Source organism: Brachycentrus maculatus, unplaced genomic scaffold, assembly GCF_059751285.1.
Source record: "Brachycentrus maculatus isolate JH-2025_06_01 unplaced genomic scaffold, ASM5975128v1 h1tg000136l, whole genome shotgun sequence".
Lineage (NCBI taxonomy): Eukaryota > Metazoa > Arthropoda > Insecta > Trichoptera > Brachycentridae > Brachycentrus > Brachycentrus maculatus.
The window spans coordinates 441,004-459,162 of NW_028280889.1; the positions used below are offsets into that span (position 1 = coordinate 441,004).

At 34.5% G+C, this 18,159-nt stretch overlaps 1 protein-coding gene across 1 annotated transcript; it reads left to right on the forward strand.

Annotated features, from left to right (window-relative positions):
- The first annotated feature begins 1,542 nt into the window (after positions 1-1,542).
- On the forward strand, positions 1,543-17,095 carry LOC148309209 (uncharacterized). Its single transcript, XM_088260472.1, has 9 exons — positions 1,543-1,709; positions 4,666-4,699; positions 6,250-6,569; positions 6,972-7,196; positions 9,502-9,624; positions 10,287-10,375; positions 14,063-14,248; positions 16,500-16,599; positions 16,693-17,095. The coding sequence occupies exons 1-9, from the start codon at positions 1,646-1,648 to the stop codon at positions 16,788-16,790; spliced, it is 1,239 nt and encodes a 412-aa protein (XP_088116598.1). The 5' UTR covers positions 1,543-1,645; the 3' UTR covers positions 16,791-17,095.
- Positions 17,096-18,159: the final 1,064 nt, after the last annotated feature.

The window sequence follows — 18,159 nt, forward strand, 5'->3', positions numbered from 1 at the left end:
TATCAAGCCACTTATTGAACTTTTACTGTGCAACGGATCTTTTTAGGTAAAACCTGAAGGTTTTTTCTCCATTTGAAAAATATTTAGTATATTTAAAAAAATAATTAAACAATACCTTTTCTTCTAAATGCAAACAAAAAGCACTTTCTGCCCTGTAGCGGGTAAATATTAAGTTAAAAATATGCCTCTTTTGCTGGGATATAGTACATTTTCTGGACATTCCAAAAACAGGCACAACTGAAAATTGACGATTTTTGATTTATGATGTTCTTGAAAGGAGTGAGCGATATTGGAAAGGTGATTAGCCCTCTGCTTCAGGTACCCCTCCAGGGTAATATTGAATAAATATTAGAGTGAAAAAAATCACTTATATTTATTAACCCCCCTCCCTAGGGATCGAACTCGGGACCTTCAGAACGGTAGCCGAGCGTGCTGAGCATTGCATTACCGAGGTAGACTACACAGCGGGTATGAAATTTTAGGTGAACAAGAATTTGGAAACACCCAATGGTAAAAATATTAGCTGCGTAAAAATTGAAAATCACATTTTCATGCGCCTCCCAGTAGGAAAAATAATCCGGTCGGATCTTGTTAACATTTAAATAAAAGGGTCTCTGGTAAATGTAAACTTTCTAAAACCAACCAGAGATGGCTCCCTTGAACTAAAACATGATGCGCCATGAAATTTATGATATATGTACGAGTTCCAAAAATTTGAGTAGGTACCGTAGAACGGGGCTACTTGAACTTTGATGTATTACTTGAGCTCAGTACAAAAAACTATTTAGATCTGTATTTGGTCTACAATAATGAACGTATGGACATGATTCATTGTTTCCCTGACAGGTGACACTTATTGTCACCATACATTCATTATTGTAGACCAAATACAGATTTAATTTTTTTTGTACTGGGCTCAAGTAACACATCAAAGTCCAACTAGCACCGTTCTACGGTAGCGTAATTGTCAATAATGGATAGAGTTGGTGAATGTTACCCGTGTGTAAAGTGTTTACTTTAACCAGCCTATGACGATCGTAAGCCCCGTAAATGGCCATACTTTCATACCTTTGCAGAATATACCATAAGTGAGTGTAGATGGCCTGGATATGTGGAACGCGTGATTGGAGAAAGAACTTAAAAACGAATTTATTAGTCTAATTCAGGTGGAAATAGGAGCAGAGGAAGGCCCAGAAAAACTCGGAATGATCGAGTGTGTCAAATACTCCAGGCCATGGGTGGCCAACCTTTTCAGCAGCCGGGCCAGATATTAGAAATGACATTTTACACCGGTCTATAAAACAAAATTTCTCCTATTATTCAATATTAATTTTTTTTGAAGATACAACGAAAATGAGAATCAAACTTATTTATTAAATCAGAGTTACTTCTGCTTCTCCGTCTTATTCCTCATTGCCGAGGGTTGTGACCCTTGCAGAAGCAACGACTCTTCTTGGTTAGTTAGTTGGTTTTATAATTTTTGTTTATGCAACGCAATAACAATATATAATTAAAATGAGTCTTTTGGGACACCCGTTGTTTATTTTTTTAATGATATTGAAGAATATTCACACAGTTCTTTTTGGCATGTCACTAATAAAAGTCTTAATTTTTAAATGGGATTGTAAGTTTAAAAAAAATTGAAATGGCGATGTCTTGTGCACAGCTTCCTATACAATTATTTCTGTTATCGTTTGCTATTAACATTGGTAAGTAGTATTTATTTGCAACATTTTGAGTGTGTCCAAATACTTGTTCACAGATCTGGATTATCTCCAATTATAGGAGTTATTTTTCACATTATTTTTTGACACCTTAACATCGATTAAGAAGAATAGCGTTTCTCGAGTATGTGAATATAACCCAGGATTCGGACCTCACGTATGTGTATAAATGAAAGCGTTTCTGCTTAATAAAAAGCTTCTCTCATCTCATCATAGATGTCTCCAGTGAAATTCAAACAGTTTGTTTCGAAATTAATCTATACTTACTTATACATAATTAAAACATTGAACAAGAATCACTACAATTTCACTAGAGACATCTCGGCTGTCCAAATTTAAAACACAGTAAGGGACTTTTTTTTGTAGTGGGTTTTTTCTTTGCATTTTTGGACTAAGTAGTCTATTCAGTCCATAAATGCAAAAAAAAAACTACTACAAAAAATGTCCCTTACTGTGTTTTAAATTTGGACAGCCGATCTATTGGTGAGATGAAAGAAGCTTTTTATTCAAGAGAAACTGTTTCATTATATGAGGTCCGAATCCTGGATTATAATCATAAGAATATTCTTCTTCATCTATGTTGAGATGTCAAAAAATAATACTTATATATTTAAAACATCTAGGACAGTCGTTCCGAACCCAACCAGCTAAATATCGCTCACTCAAAAATATAATAAAATGTAATAAAAATAAATATCAAGTCACTTTTTGAACTTTTTACTGTGCAACAGATCTTTTTAGGTAAAACCTGAATGTTTTTTCTCCATTTGAAAAATATTTAGTACATTTAAAAAAATAATTAAATAATACCTTGACGTTGCCCACTTTATCAAGCTGATATACCTTGGGATGTTGGAAGGGGGGTAGGGAGATGAAAGAATATATTTAAATTAATTTAATAAGGAGATAATTCGTAACAAAAATATATTTCAATTAATTTAATAAAAAAAAGAATACATTAACGAGTTTAATAATAAATAATAAAACCCTTATCCGCACCTAAATGGTGCATAGGGCACTGCGTCATTTAAACGCAGAGTTACCTTGATCGTTTACACATGAAGGAAAGGTGATCAGCCCTCCACTTCAGGTACCAGTCCAGGGTAATATTGAATAAATATTACAGTGAAAAAACACTTATCAATTTGACCCCCCCAGGGAATCGAACCAGGGACCTCCAGAACGGTAGCCGAGCGTGCTGACCATTACACTACGGAGGCGAACAAGTTAACGAGTTTAACTTAAACTAATCTTAGTTGCTATTTTAACTTAGCTTAAATTAAAGTTAACCTAAAAAGAGTTTATTATGCTATCGTACACTCACTACTACAGTATGGCATTATTGCATGGGGAGGCTCATACAACAACATACTGAACTCTGTGAAAATAGTACAGAAAACCATAATTAAAGTTATCTTGAAAAAAAAAACATATTTCCAACAAAATTATTATTTAAAAAATTTCAAGTCCCAAATATAGAATCCATTTATAAAAAAACCGCAGTTTTTCAAATACTAAAGGGTGACAACTATTTAAATTTAACAAAAAAATTATCATCGAGATTCTCAAACGATTTTTCTACTCCAAAATGCAACACCAAGCAATTTCAGCAAAACTTCAAATATTTGGCAATCAAACATTTCAATAAACTCCCTAAAGAAATAAAAAAATAGATGATATAAAAATCCTTAAGAAAAAAATTAAAGCTCTATACATTTAAATCTTTAAAAAAAATATTTAAAAAAAACTATTATATCTTTTATTATATAACATTAAACCACGAGTGTAAGTCCCTTTCCAAGCACAAGAGCACAGACTCTTTTATGGAGAGGCACAGCGAATCGAAATATAAAAGTTCTCCATATGTATAAATGATCCAAATGTATTATGTTATAAATAAAAATGTAAATATATTTAAAATAAAAAATAAAAAAATCCTATATTAAACTTATTCTAACCTTTGTCTTATTCTACATTTATTTATGTATATGTAAATACGTGACGCGTTTCGTCTTCTTAGGACATTATCAAACACTGAGTGTTTGATAATGTCCTAAGAAGACGAAATGCGTCACCTATTATTCCATATTCTTCTTCATCTTTGATTTCAAAAAATAATATGAAAATAACTCCTGTAATTGGAGATAATCCAGATTAGTATTTGGACACCTCCGTCCGCCTCCGTAGTGTAATGGTCAGCACGCTCAGCTACCGTTCTGGAGGTCCCGGGTTCGATTCCCAGGGGGGTAAAATAAATATTAGTGATTTTTTCACTGTAATATTTATTAAATATTACCCTGGACTGGTACCTGAAGCGGATGGCTGATCACCTTTCCTTCATGTGTAAACGATCAAGATAACACTGCGTTTATATGACGCAGTGCCCTATGCACCATTGGGGTGCGGATAAGGGTTTTATTTTATTATTATTAGTATTTGGACACACTCAAAATGTTGTAAAAACCACTGACCTAGATATTTTATTTATTTTCATACCTAAAACGGGACATAAGTTTTTACTTGCATTTTGTACATTAAGTAAAAGTATCGTTGGGTAATATATCCAAAATAAAACAAGGTGTGTTGGATCGAATTCTACATTTATTTATGTATATGTTGACACGTGACGCGTTTCATCTTCTTAGAACATCATCAAACACTGACAGTTTTGCATCATAAACAGGTCAGTGTTTGATAATCTCCTAAGAAGACAAAACGCCTCACGTATTAACATATACATACTTAAATAAATGTATAATTCAATCCAACAAACCTTGTTTAATTTTGGATATATTACCCAACAATTTAATATGGAATTCTACCAACTGTCTACAGTTACAATAAATAAACTGATCCTTTTGTATTTTATACTAATTTAACGAAAATTAAAATAAAATCCAGCATAAATATTAGCTTATAGTTAAATGTCTTTTTGTTGCAGTGAATGCGGAGAATCTCGTGATCCCAGAACAGAGGTAAGAATGGAGAATGGTACAGCAGAATGTGAACTCATCGTAATCTAGTAAAAACATATTTTCAAACCCTTATCCGCACCCCAATGGTGCATAAACGCAGTGTCATCTTGATTGTTGACGCATGAAGGAAAGGTGATCAGCCCTCCGCTTCAGGTACCAGTCCAGGGTAATATTGAATAAATATTAGAGAGCTTTTGTATACCTTAAAACAAACTTCCAATGTTATTATGTTTTTTTTTTATCATTTCATTTATTATTAATCATGTATTATTATCATTGATCGTTGATCATTTATAACTCATCATTCATCATTATCATTATCATTTATCATTCATAAACCTTAAGCGGAGGGCTGATCTCCTTTCCTTCATGCGTTAACGATCAAGATAAGATTGCGTTTATATGATGAAGTGCCCTATGCACCATCGGGTGCGGATAAGGGTTAAAAAAAATTAAAAAATATATACAAAATAAAAAGGGAAAAAAACACATAAAAATAATGTTAATGTCTAAAGGTGGAGACTGACTGGAGCATTTGGTCGTAACGTGTTAACGTTACGATGCGAGCATTCAGGCAGTCGGTACAGCGAGCCGAGGGCTCCATCCATAGTTTCGGATGCTCGCCGCGAGCGATGTTACGACGTTATGTCACGATGAAATGCTCCGGTCAGTCTCCACCTTAAGATATTGGCCTTATTTAATAGGTAATTTTATGCCATTATTGTTTGAATATGGTTTCGGGCATATGAGCCACGACCAGCTCGAATGTAGCGCAAACGCGAAGTCCAATTTTCGACAACTTTATTGAGCAATAACACGGTGGATGTTGATTTCCAAATGGTTTATCAGCATAGACACTAGTCACTAGACTTCACATACCCCCAAAGACTCACCAAATGTTTTCTGAAATAAATGGTAGCACCCGCCGTGTGGCGTGTTGCGCCATCCTGTTGAAACCATGGCTCTGTCACATCAGTGCCATTCAACTGAGGTAAGAAGAGGTCAGTATGATTACGGTCCTATAGCCCTCTCCATTGACCGTAACATTCTGGCTGGCATCGTCTTCATTCCAAACATGGCAATTCTGCTTATTGACATAGCCATTTAACCAAAATTGTGCCTCATCGGTAAACAGAATTTCGCGATGAAAAGAGGATCAAGCTGAATATTGTTTTCGGGCTATTCACCGAACCTACGACGCGCATAATGGCTATTCAGTCTATTAATGGTGAAATGGCAAAACGCATTGACTGTCAACTGTCGTATAGACAATCTAAAGAAAAATGTTGCCTCTAAAAAACCTCTAAAACAAAACAAAAAAAACATCCTTTAAGGTGGGGACTGACGGTGTCGTAACGTCGCGTCCCTCGCGGCGAGTATCCAACTATGGATGGAGCGCTCGGCTCACTTTACTTACTATACGAATGCTCGCATCGTAATGTGTTCCATTACGATGAAATGGCTCCGGTCAGTCCCCACCTTTATATCCTTGCACACATCTTCAATGCATCTTTTCTGCATCAGTGCTTATTTAGTGTTTATTTGTACAGCGAAGGTGAAAGTGGCATATCGGGTCTCACGGATAAAGTTCAGGACATTTGGAAAGCGTATTTGGGGGCACTTCAAGACGGACTATCGAGCGATTACGTCAGCGTGCTGAAGATAAGGCTCGGTTGCACGCTTCCTCCCTTCCCGAGCCACGGGGTCTACCACTACTACTACTTAACGGACATAAAAAAGCTCGGCGTTCCGGGCCAGTTTGCAGAACAGAGTACTGTGCTACAATATTCCTGCAAGGAAGGCCACGACCTCACCGACCGGTACTCGGTGTGCCATGGCGAAAAGTGGACCACGTCGCCGCAGTGCATCAGTGAGTAGAAATTGGATCAACATTTTTTCCGTCTTACTCCTTATTACTGAGGGTTGTGACCCTTGACGAAGCAATGACCCTTCTCCAGTTGTCCCTTGACTGCGCTGCACGTAGCGCTCCAACCACCTTAACTCGATCGCTCCATTGTGTGGGGATCTTCCTCTCTTCCCTTTTTTTCCCCAACCAGTCATTCCAGGTTATCCTCATTGCCACGCTCAACGTGCCCAAAGAACTGGAAAATCTGTCGTGTACAGAAATTGTCCAGAGTCAAGCCATCCCAGTGTAGTTCCTGACAAATGCTTGACGGTCGTAAGCCCCATAAATGCCCAGATTTCAATATTCTTATTCATCTTTATTGAGATGTCAAGAAAATAATATATGTAATGTAATTCTTCTTTTCAGAACAGTGCGATATGCCTCGTACGCTTAACGTCCATTACAAATGTTTTTCCGCCATGAATTTGAGGATACCATGTACCGCCAAACTCCCCCACCTAGCGATGGTTCAGCCCTCATGCCCTGAAGGATTGAAGCCTAGTGGCAACTTTTCAAAAAATGGAGTATTACCAAATATGACCTGCATTGCTGGAGCATGGGACAAAGTTCTACCCATTTGTGAAGTAGAGAGTAAGTTACTACTACTGCTATAAGATCTTTATCATAACTGTCGTCAAGAAAAGGCGATTGAGTTGGCTAGGCCATGTCCTCCACATGGCGAGAGCCGCCACCGAGCTTGTCTCTTTTACAAAGCATCACCACTTTTTTATTGGTACACCTTTTCTCCAACCGGTTTCAACAAGAACCTTGTCATCATCAGGGTTTAACATATACTTATTCTAAAACATTAAAATACTCATAGTTAGGTGAGTATCGAAACCGGTTGGAGAATAAGTGTACCCATAAAAAAGTGGTTAAAAACAAAGTTGTTTATTTTATAAAATTGTATTCAGCTTTTAAACATTCATTCTCTCACTAATTACCAATATGTCAATAGACTTCCTTTCCCAGAAAATAAATATAACGGTACGTACCTACATCCCCCATCAGCTACTGTTGTCTCCCATAAATTATCACCGCACATGTTAAAACTGTTACTTAGAATTGTATAGCTACATAAGGACCGTCAGTCCGTTTAATCTTCACATTCGTTTGAAAAAGCCATAACTAGGCCAAACAATTGTAACAATATTAATTTTTATGTGTTTTTTTAGTAAAATACAACTAAGTAGACTCCAAAATCTGTGTTTGGTTTAAAAATCAATACATTAATTAAAATGGAGTTCTACAAATTAAACACCGAATCAATAAATAAAAAATCGTTGATACGATTACATGTCTCAGCACTTTTGATTACCCAGAACCTTCGTTCTGGAGAGAGAGCGTTGCGCGTTGTTGTCCTACTCGGTGTCTATAGCGAAGGCTAAGCTCAGGTAGGCGGGGCTTGTCAGTTCATTTAATTTTCACATTCCTTTGAAAATGCCCTAACTAGGCGAAACAACTGTCACAATCTAAAATAATTTTAAAAATGAAATACAACTAAGTAGACTGGCAAAATCAGTGTTTAATTTAACATTTAATACATCAATTAAAACGGAGTTCTACAAATTAAACGACAAATCTATAAATATTTAAATAACAAGCGGTATATTACAAGTATTGAAAGCTGTCCCACCGCAAACAGAATTTTGTTTTTTTTTTAACAAAATACAACTAAGTAGACTCAAATAATGTGTGTTTGATTTAAAAATGAATACATATCAACGAATGCCCATCATTGACATCAAGCTGCTTTTGATGTCTGGCATATACAGTCCAGGTCTCCGCTCCATACATCAGAGCTGACATTGTGACAACCTTAGTAAGTCGACTGCAAGCAACTTATGGCCAGATTATGATAGTAAAAAAACTCTCTTCCGTAGTTTGTGGTAAGATCTAGCTGCAGCCAATACGCGATTATTGATCTTAGTATCGATGTTACACCTCTCACTGATGAAAATGACGAGGTACTGAATTCCTGTACGTATTCGATCGGTGTTCCATCGATGAGCAAGGGGTCACATCTGGTGCCCGTCTTAAGAGACGTTACTTTGGTCTTCGTGGTATTTTGTTCACGCCGAGAGCATTATAAGGTGCTGGAAAAGGTATCTGCCGTTGTCTGGAGAGCGGAGAGCTCGAGCGGAGTGGGCTAGGAGAGTAAAATCATCCGTGTACATGTATTATAACTCCTAGATAATAATAAACCAAATCCGCTCCCTAGGTGGAGCATATGGAGTCCACAAACTGTCTCCAGCTCCCTTGCATTCCCAAGTCAGATCCGCCTCCCGAAGTTCTGACGAGAACTGCCGTCCTGGTCGTCCTGGGCGGCGCGAACCTGATGCCTTGTAAAAGAGGCAAGCTTGATTAAGGCTCTCAGGAGGCATGCGGAGTACATTTTGTTTTATGACGATAATCTACGTATTTCGAAGAGCCAACATATCGCTCACTCCATTCAACAATGTCATTTATCAAAAATCGTCAATTTTCAGTTGTGCATGTTTTCGGAATGCCCAGAAAATGTACTTTATCCCAGGAAAAGCGATATATTTTTAAATTAATATTTACCTGCTACAGGACAGAAAGTGATGTTTTTGCATTTTGAAGAAAAAGTATTGTTTAATTATTTTTTTTAAATGTACTAAATATTTTTCAAATGAAGAAAAACATTAAGGTTTTACCTAAAAAGATTTGTTGCACAGTAAAAAGTTCAAAAAGTGGCTTGATATTTATTTTTAATAGATTTTATTATGTTTTTAAACTTTAAAAACGATCTCCTGAAAAATCAAGCTTTTTGATATATGACGTTGTTGAAAGGAGTGAGCGATATGTATAAAATGAGAAGGAAAATCTTTAAAAAAATCTGCTAGTATAATTTGTTCAATTTGTCAATTTTCAGCCTGTGGAGTGTTTGATCCTTCTGTGCACACGCGGTTTCCCTGGCACGTCACCATTGTAGCTGTCAAAGATAATAAAGTAAAATGTAGCGGAAGCATTGTACACCCGTATATGGTGATAACTGGTAAGGCGATATTGTATTAACCAATTGGTGCTTTATATACATGATCGTAAGTGACATTATACATGTATTCCCTGCCGATTTTTTTTTATACTTAACATTTATGTCAGCACGCTAGGGTGACCCGAAGGCTTCTGGAGGTCCCGGGTTCGATTCCCAGAGGGGGGGTGTCAAAAAAATATATGTGATTTTTACACTCTAATATTTAATCAATATTACTCTGGACTGGTATCTGAAGTAGAGGGCTGATCACCTCTCCTTCATGTGTTAACTATCAAGATAACACTGCGTTTATCTGATGCAGTGCCCTATGCACCATTGAGGTGCGGATAAGGGTTTGAAGAAGAAACATTTATACATTGAGATATTCAACATTTTTTATATTAAACGCTACTCTCAGACTAAAAATCAGACGTCTATTACACTGTTGCATTATTATCCTGGTGCCAACGTTCAAATCAAAACTTTGAGTAAATAGTGTTAAAAAATAAATTCTTATATATTTATATTTTTTCACTGTGGCCACCCTATGGCATTGGCATTCTTAACTGGCGACAACTATACTAGAAATCATATGGGTCTGTCATCAGTGTTGCCATACATGTGTCAGACCGGAGACTTATCGAGTGACGTGTGTAATTAAAAAACATGCAATTTGTTTTCAGGGAAAAACTGTATCTCTGTTGAATCTGGAGAAGAATCGAAGGAAACCTACAGAGTGAAAATTGGTGAAACAAACGTTCAACTGCCAGTGGTAATCTCATGTTCTAGTTTGAGTTCTGGGGATGTTTAACCTTCCCCTCGCGGTGATATGTATTTACTACAACTCGACCTTTAAAATCAGAATATCAACATAAAATAAAATTGATTCGGGCTAAGAATTTTTGTACTTCTCCGTAATTATTAATTACATAAAAGTATTATAATATTCGAGAGTTTCAAGTACTTGGGAGTGTACGAGACTGAAAATGGCAGCCTTCAAAAGGAACTGGGAGTGCGATTAGTTGCAACAAAAAATACTACAATGCAATAGACACAATGGATTCAATATGTTATATCAATCAAGATTCATCACAAAGCTCATTTATTTTATCTTATTCGTCTTGTCACATTTTCTAAAAAAGACACCACTAAATTTGATAGATATTATGTCCTATTGCCTCATCAATTTTTGTCAACTGCATACCTTCTTTCGCACATTCTGTTTCCAATTTAAATCCTCCTTTTTCAACATTTGGACATACCCACACTGAATGAGGGGCATCTTGTGGTGACATCTCATCACATTCACAAGTAGGGTTTTGTCTAATTTTAAAACGGAAGAGGTATTCTCGAAATGCTCCATGACCCGTATAAATTGTTGTATAGTTCAAATTATGATTTTCTGGGGATTAATTGGCAACAAGGCTCCGCAAGTCTTCCTCAGCCGGTCCGTTCAGGAGGTAACTAACTAACTAACTAACTAACCACCACGCCGCTTCCCCGCAGGGGTAGGCAGAGAGAATAGAGCGCCACACCACTCTGTCCTTGCAAACATTCTTTGCCTCTTCCACGTTCATGCATCTCCTCATACATACCCGCCGATTGTTACGACTCCTAACCTGACCACTTTCAAGTATTTGGCATACCTGATCGTGCCATGTTTTTCTCGGTCTTCCTCTGCTTCTTTTCCCGCTAACATTCGCCTCATAATTTTGTTTTACCATTCTTTCCTCACTCATTCGTTCTTCATGTCCAAACCATCTCAACACACCTTTCTTAATTTTATCGATAATGCTTATCTCAGCTTTGCATTCCTCCCTTATTTCACTATTCGTACATCTATCATACATCGTTTTGTGGCACATTCTTCTGAGAGATCGCATTTCGACTGCATTCAGTCTACTTTCATCCTTCTTTTGCCAACTCCATGTTTCACTTCCAAACATCAGAGTTGGAACCAGGACTCCGTTGTGCACTGCCAGTTTAGCTTCCGCTGATAGGTTTTTATTTGCTATAACTGATTTCAGTGCACCATTCACTTTGTTCCCAGCATTCACTCTCCTTTCAATGTCTTTATCAATCTTTCCATCCCTAGAAAACATACTACCCAAATATTCTCAAACATACTCTCCGTTTACCAATATTTCACATTCAGATCTGCATTCTTCTCTTTCAAAAGTACCTCGTTCAGGAGGTACAGCCATTAATTATTGATTTGGCGTTTAATTTGTAGAACTCCATTTTAATTTATGTATTAAATGTTGAATCAAGCACTGATTTTTTGAGTCTACTAAGTAAGTCTACTAGTCGGGTTGAGATCTCCTTGTCCTCAGGCTGTGGACCTAATAAAATGAAAAGGATATTTTATGGCGTTTCTCATGTCGCTCACTCCTTTCAAGAACGTCATAAATCAAAAATCGTCAATTTTCAGTTGTGCATGTTTTCGGAATGCCCAGAAAATGTACTATATCCCAGCAAAAGAGGCATATTTTTAACTTAAAATTTACCCTCTACAGGGCAGAAAGTATTGTTTTTGCATTTTGAGAAAAAGGCATTGTTTAATTATTTTTTTAAATATACTAAATATTTTTGAAATGCCGTAAAAATCTTCAGATTTTTCCTAAAAAGATTTGTTGCACAGTAAAAAGTTCAATAAGTGGCTTGATATATATTTTTAATACATTGTATAATATTTTTAAACTTTAAAAACGTTCTCGTGAAAAATCAAGTTTTTTTATTTATGACGTTCTTGAAAGGAGTGAGCGATGTATGTGATTATAATCCAGGATTCGGACCTCACATACAAATAAAAGAGTTTTTGCTCAATCAAAAAAATTCTTCATCTTACCAATAGATGTTTCTAGTGAAAATTCTAGTGATTCAAGTACAATGTTTCGAAATTGGAACTTCCAAGAATTTGTGTAGTGTGGTTGTCAATCATGGAATCGAAGAATTGGTGAATGTTACACTTGTGTAAAGTAATTGCTTAAACCAGCCTATGGCGGTCGTCCAGACTTCCATATTCTTCTTCATCTATGTTAAGACGTCAAGAAAAAATTTATTTATTGTAACTGCAGATAGTTGGTAGAATTCCATATTAAATTGTTGGGTAAAATATCCAAAATTAAACACGGTTATTGGATTGAATTCTACTTTTATCTACAAATATACGTATATATATACATATATATATATATATATATATATATATATATATATATATATATATATATATATATATATATATATATATATATATATATATATATATATATATTATATATATAATATATATATACAATATACGTAATTATATATTTAATATGTATGTATATATATATATATATATATATATATATATATATATATATATATATATATATATATATATATATATATATATATATATATATATATATATATATATATATATATATATATAAGTATTTATATAAATATATATATATATATATATAAATATATATATATATATATATATATATATATATATATATATATATATATATATATATATATATATATATATATATATATATATATATATATATATATATATATATATATATATATATATATAAATATATATATATATATATATATATATATATATATATATATATATATATATATATATATATATATATATATATATATATATATTTATATATATATATATATATATATATATATATATATATATATATATATATATATATAAAAATATATATATATAAATATATATATATATATATATATATATATATATATATATATATATATATATATATATATATATATATATATATATATAAGTATTTATATAAATATATATATATATATATAAATATATATATATATTTATATATATATATATATATATATATATATATATATATATATATATATATATATATATATATATATAAATATATATATATATATATATATATATATATATATATATATATATATATATATATATATATATATATATATATATACATATATATATATATATATAATATAAATATATAAATATATATATATATATATACATATATATATATATATATATATATATATATATATATACATATATATATATATATATATATATATATATATATATATATATATATATACATATATATATATATATATATATATATATATATATATATATATATATATATATATATATATATATATATATATATATATATATATATATATATTTATATAAATATTTATATATATTTATATTTATATTTATGTACTCTAGATAATGTCTTATTAAGGGGAAACATGTCACATGCATATTATCATATATATGTAGATAAAAGTAGAATTCAATCCAATAACCGTGTTAAATTTTGGATATATCACCCAACAATACAAGAAATAATACCCTGATTTATTTATAATTCTTATTTTATAGGTTTCAAAGATGTCTTCTGTCTTAAAAACGATTTATTCTTTAAATCCCCAACACACCCGCAGTGCAGACTTTGTTGTGTTGGCACGACCCATTAAATTCAACAACAACACTGGACCAGTATGTATTGGTCCGAAAGCGCGATACGAGGAGGACCAGGACTCTGAAACTCTCAGGGGGGTTGGAAGGGTAAGAAGAAAAATGTTTTATGATAGTTTAAAGATTTAAAGATTTTTCAGCTACTCTGATCAAAAAAATGTGACGTTTTTCTACCATTAAAATAAATATTTTGGCCCCCCTAATTTTGGGACACTCTGTCTGGTAATTCGAATGACCATGTGAATTGAGATTGAGTGTATTTATCTGAAATATTTTTTGGATGAATATACTTGGGTGATAGAGAAATCAGTGATTAAAGTTATACCTGCGCCCGGCCAGACATTGCGGCCTACGGAACTGCCTACTAGAATCATAGGGCCGGAATGTCTGGCCTACAGAGTGGTAAGAGTTAAACATCATGTACAGAAAACAATTCAGTGCATTGGCGGGCTTATTGCTAAAAAGCAATGTCTTCCAACCGACCAAAAACAGACTAGTGATATTGATTAAAATGTTTGATATCATATATAGCTGTTTGCAATCAGAGGGTAGTTAGTACTTGAACATTTAAAAAAAAAAACATTAATTACTGTCAGAAATGAAGATTCTAAGAAGCATATCAGGCAAGAGTCTTCGAGATAGAATGAGAAACGCCAGGATCAGGGAAATATGCGAGATTGAAGATGTCGTTAGGTGGGGAAGGCAACGAAGGAGACAATGGTATACGCATGTGAGGAGAATGGAACCATCCAGACTTCCCCACATCGCACTGTACGGCCAACCCCATGGTAGACGACTCCCGAGCAGACTACCAAAGAGAAGGGTCGAAAGCTGGGAATCGACATCGCATGAGGCTAATCCCTCTTAAAAACAGGCTACAAGATGATGAAGAAGAAAAAGATCAATTATAAATTCACATTTAAAAACACAAATTACAAAAGATGATAATAAGGAGGGCAAAGGAAAAATGTAGTTTAGGGAAGGAGGTGGAGGGAAAAACTAAGGGAGGAGGTTTGATGGACAGTTAGGATTCTAATGATGAGTAATATCTCAGACATATCGTAGTCATACAGGAGAAAGTGACCAAGTGCATTTGTTTTAAAAACGTAATCATTGACTATTTGATATCTTACTAGCTTACAACATCTTGAGTGTGTTCAAATACTTGTTCACAAAATCTGGATTATCTCCAATTACAGGAGTTATTTTCATATTATTTTTTAACATCTCATCAAAGATGAAGAAGAATATTATATTTACATCTCACCAATACATGTCTCTAGTGAAGTTCTAGTGATTCAAGAACAAGGTTTCTAAATTGGTTCATATATACTTATAGAACTTCCAAGAATTTGAGTAGTGTGATTGTCAATAATGGGTAGAATTGGTGAATGTTACACGGTTGTAAAGCGATCATTTAAACCAGCCTATGACGGCCGTCAGCCCCGTAAATGCCCATACTTCCATATTCTTCTTCATCCTTGATGAGATGTTAAAAAATAATATCCATCTAGCTTAATATTGCCCTGAAAAAATCCCGAACGATTTTAAACTTGCAAGAATAATATATTGACTTGTCAAAAATGAATTGATGTTTATTTTCTTGCCGATTAAAGTGACTTAAATGGCCCTCCTGAACATTTTACGTTTTGTTATATATAATATAAACCCTTATCCGCACCCCAATGGTGCATAAGGCACTGTGTCATATTAACGCAGTGTTATCTTGATCGTTTACACATGAAGGAAAGGTGATCAGCCCTCCGCTTCAGGTACCAGTCTATGGTAATATTGAATAAATATTACAGTGAAAAAATCACTTATATTTATTTTACCCCCCTTGGGAATCGAACCCGGGACCTCCAGAACGGTAGCCGAGAGTGCTGACCATTACACTACGGAGGCGGACAAAAGTTCGACCATTACGTTTTGTTACTTGGTCTTGTAGGCGTCTGGCCACGCCATTTGGTGTTGTCAAGTTGACCACACTGAAATACGAATTCGCCACGGAGATTCCCGAGCGGATTCAACAAAAGCGGCCAACCGAAACGCGGAGACCGAGATTCGCTGTATCGTTTGATTGCTGAAGGACGTATATTTTAGCTTCATATTTAATACAAAGTTCCATAATCAATTAGATAAATTATAATAGTTAATATCAGTAGTAATTAAAGTGTAAGAATTTATATCAATAAACAAACTGTAAGTAAGCATTTCTTTTAAATATCCTATTCTGGCATCCCGCACAATACCACACTCTCACCCGGGTCTTCCAAAGTCTCTTTCTCCTGTACGACTACGATATACAATTTTTTTTAAATTAATAATTTTATGATTTAAGGCAAGTCGGGTTACTGTAATTCCGAATGGTGCAAGAGAATGCACGCTAGATGGAATACCTGAAGATCCAACAAAGTCTTTTTGCGTGAAATACACAAACAGTAAGTACAACTTTTATTAACAACATTTTGAGTGTGTCCTAGTACTCGTTCACAAATCTGGATTAATAATAATAACGAAATCCGCTCCGATAGGTGGAGCATATGGAGTCCACAAACTGTCTCCAGGCTTTTCTGTCGGCTGCCAGCTCCCTTGCATCCTCCCAAGTCAGATCCGCGTCCCGAAGTTCTGACGAGAACTGCCGACGAATTGTCAGCAGTGGTCGTCCTGGGCGGCGCGAACCTGATGCCTTGTAAAAGAGGCAGCTTGATGGCGGCTCTCGGGAGGCATGCGGAGTACATGGCCAAGCCAACTGAATCGCCTTTTCTTGACGACAGTTGTGACCAAGATTTGCTGCGTCCTACGCCTTATCTCTTCATTCCTCACAAAGTCAAAGTCAAATGTGGATTGTCTCCTATAATTATAGGACTTATTTTTCATATTATCATTATTTTTTGGTCAAATTATATGCAAAAATAATAAAAATGAAAAGGAGTTCTTCTGGCGTTTCTCGTGTATGTGACTAATGTATGTTAATTCAGGATTCGGACCTTTAGAAAAATAAAGACCCCTTTTCCCCAACCTATTACATCGTTTTCTCACACATTCATCTGATAATAAGTAATAAAATGTGAATTTTAGGAACGGAACGATGTGAAAATATGGAAGGCAGCGGTGTAGTGACAAAATTTACCAGTGAATCAAGCGAGGAATTTTGGTATCTAAATGGAGTGATAAAGAAAAAATCTGATGACGATTTTTTATGCAGAACCTACAATACCGAAATTGTATCAAAATTGGCAGTGAATATTTGGAAAACAATGATTAAGTAAAAACTTCATCTTCTCTTAAATATCGTAAACACTATATATCGTGGGTATACTGGCAAAAAACGTGAACTCTAAAATCCCTGTTTGAATAATCCGTTATTTAAAGCTTCTAGCCTGAATAAAACACCCGCTTTTAAACTTAAAGTTGAATTTACTTTTAGAACCACATATATATGACGTCCGCCTCCGTAGTGTAATGGTCAAAACGCTCGGCTACCGTTCTGGAGGTCCCGGGTTCGATTCCCAGGGGGGGTAAAACAAATATTAGTGATTTTTCACTGTAATATTGATTTAATATTACCCTGGACTGGTGGTACCTGAAGCGGAAGGCTGATCACCTTTCCTTCATGTGTTAACGATCAAGATAACACTGCGTTTATATGACATAGTGCCCTATGCACCATTAGGGTGCGGAAAAGGGTTTTATTTTTATTATTATATATGACACTTCAAACTACCAAGTATATTTTGCCAGTTTAAAGAATGGTGAAAACTTTGTAGAACTGCATGATTGTCAAAATTGCATATTTTCGAGTTAACGTTTTTACCAGTACTTCACTTCTTCTTCAACTCTCATCCGCACCCGATGGTGCTTAGGGCACTGCATCATATATACGCAGTGTTATCTTATCATTAACACACGAACGAAAGGCCCTCCGCTTCAGGTACCAGTCCAGGGTCACAATGAATAAATATTAGACTAAAAAATCACTAATAATTATTTCAACCCTC

Bases quoted from the DNA above. Each gene is read 5' to 3' on its own strand.
- LOC148309209 (XM_088260472.1), top strand. From the start codon at position 1,646: ATGGCGATGTCTTGTGCACAGCTTCCTATACAATTATTTCTGTTATCG. The intron at 14,249-16,499 runs GTAAGAAGAAAA...TTATGATTTAAG, and splicing joins CTCTCAGGGGGGTTGGAAGG to GCAAGTCGGGTTACTGTAAT. The intron at 16,600-16,692 runs GTAAGTACAACT...CCGCTCCGATAG, and splicing joins TTGCGTGAAATACACAAACA to GTGGAGCATATGGAGTCCAC.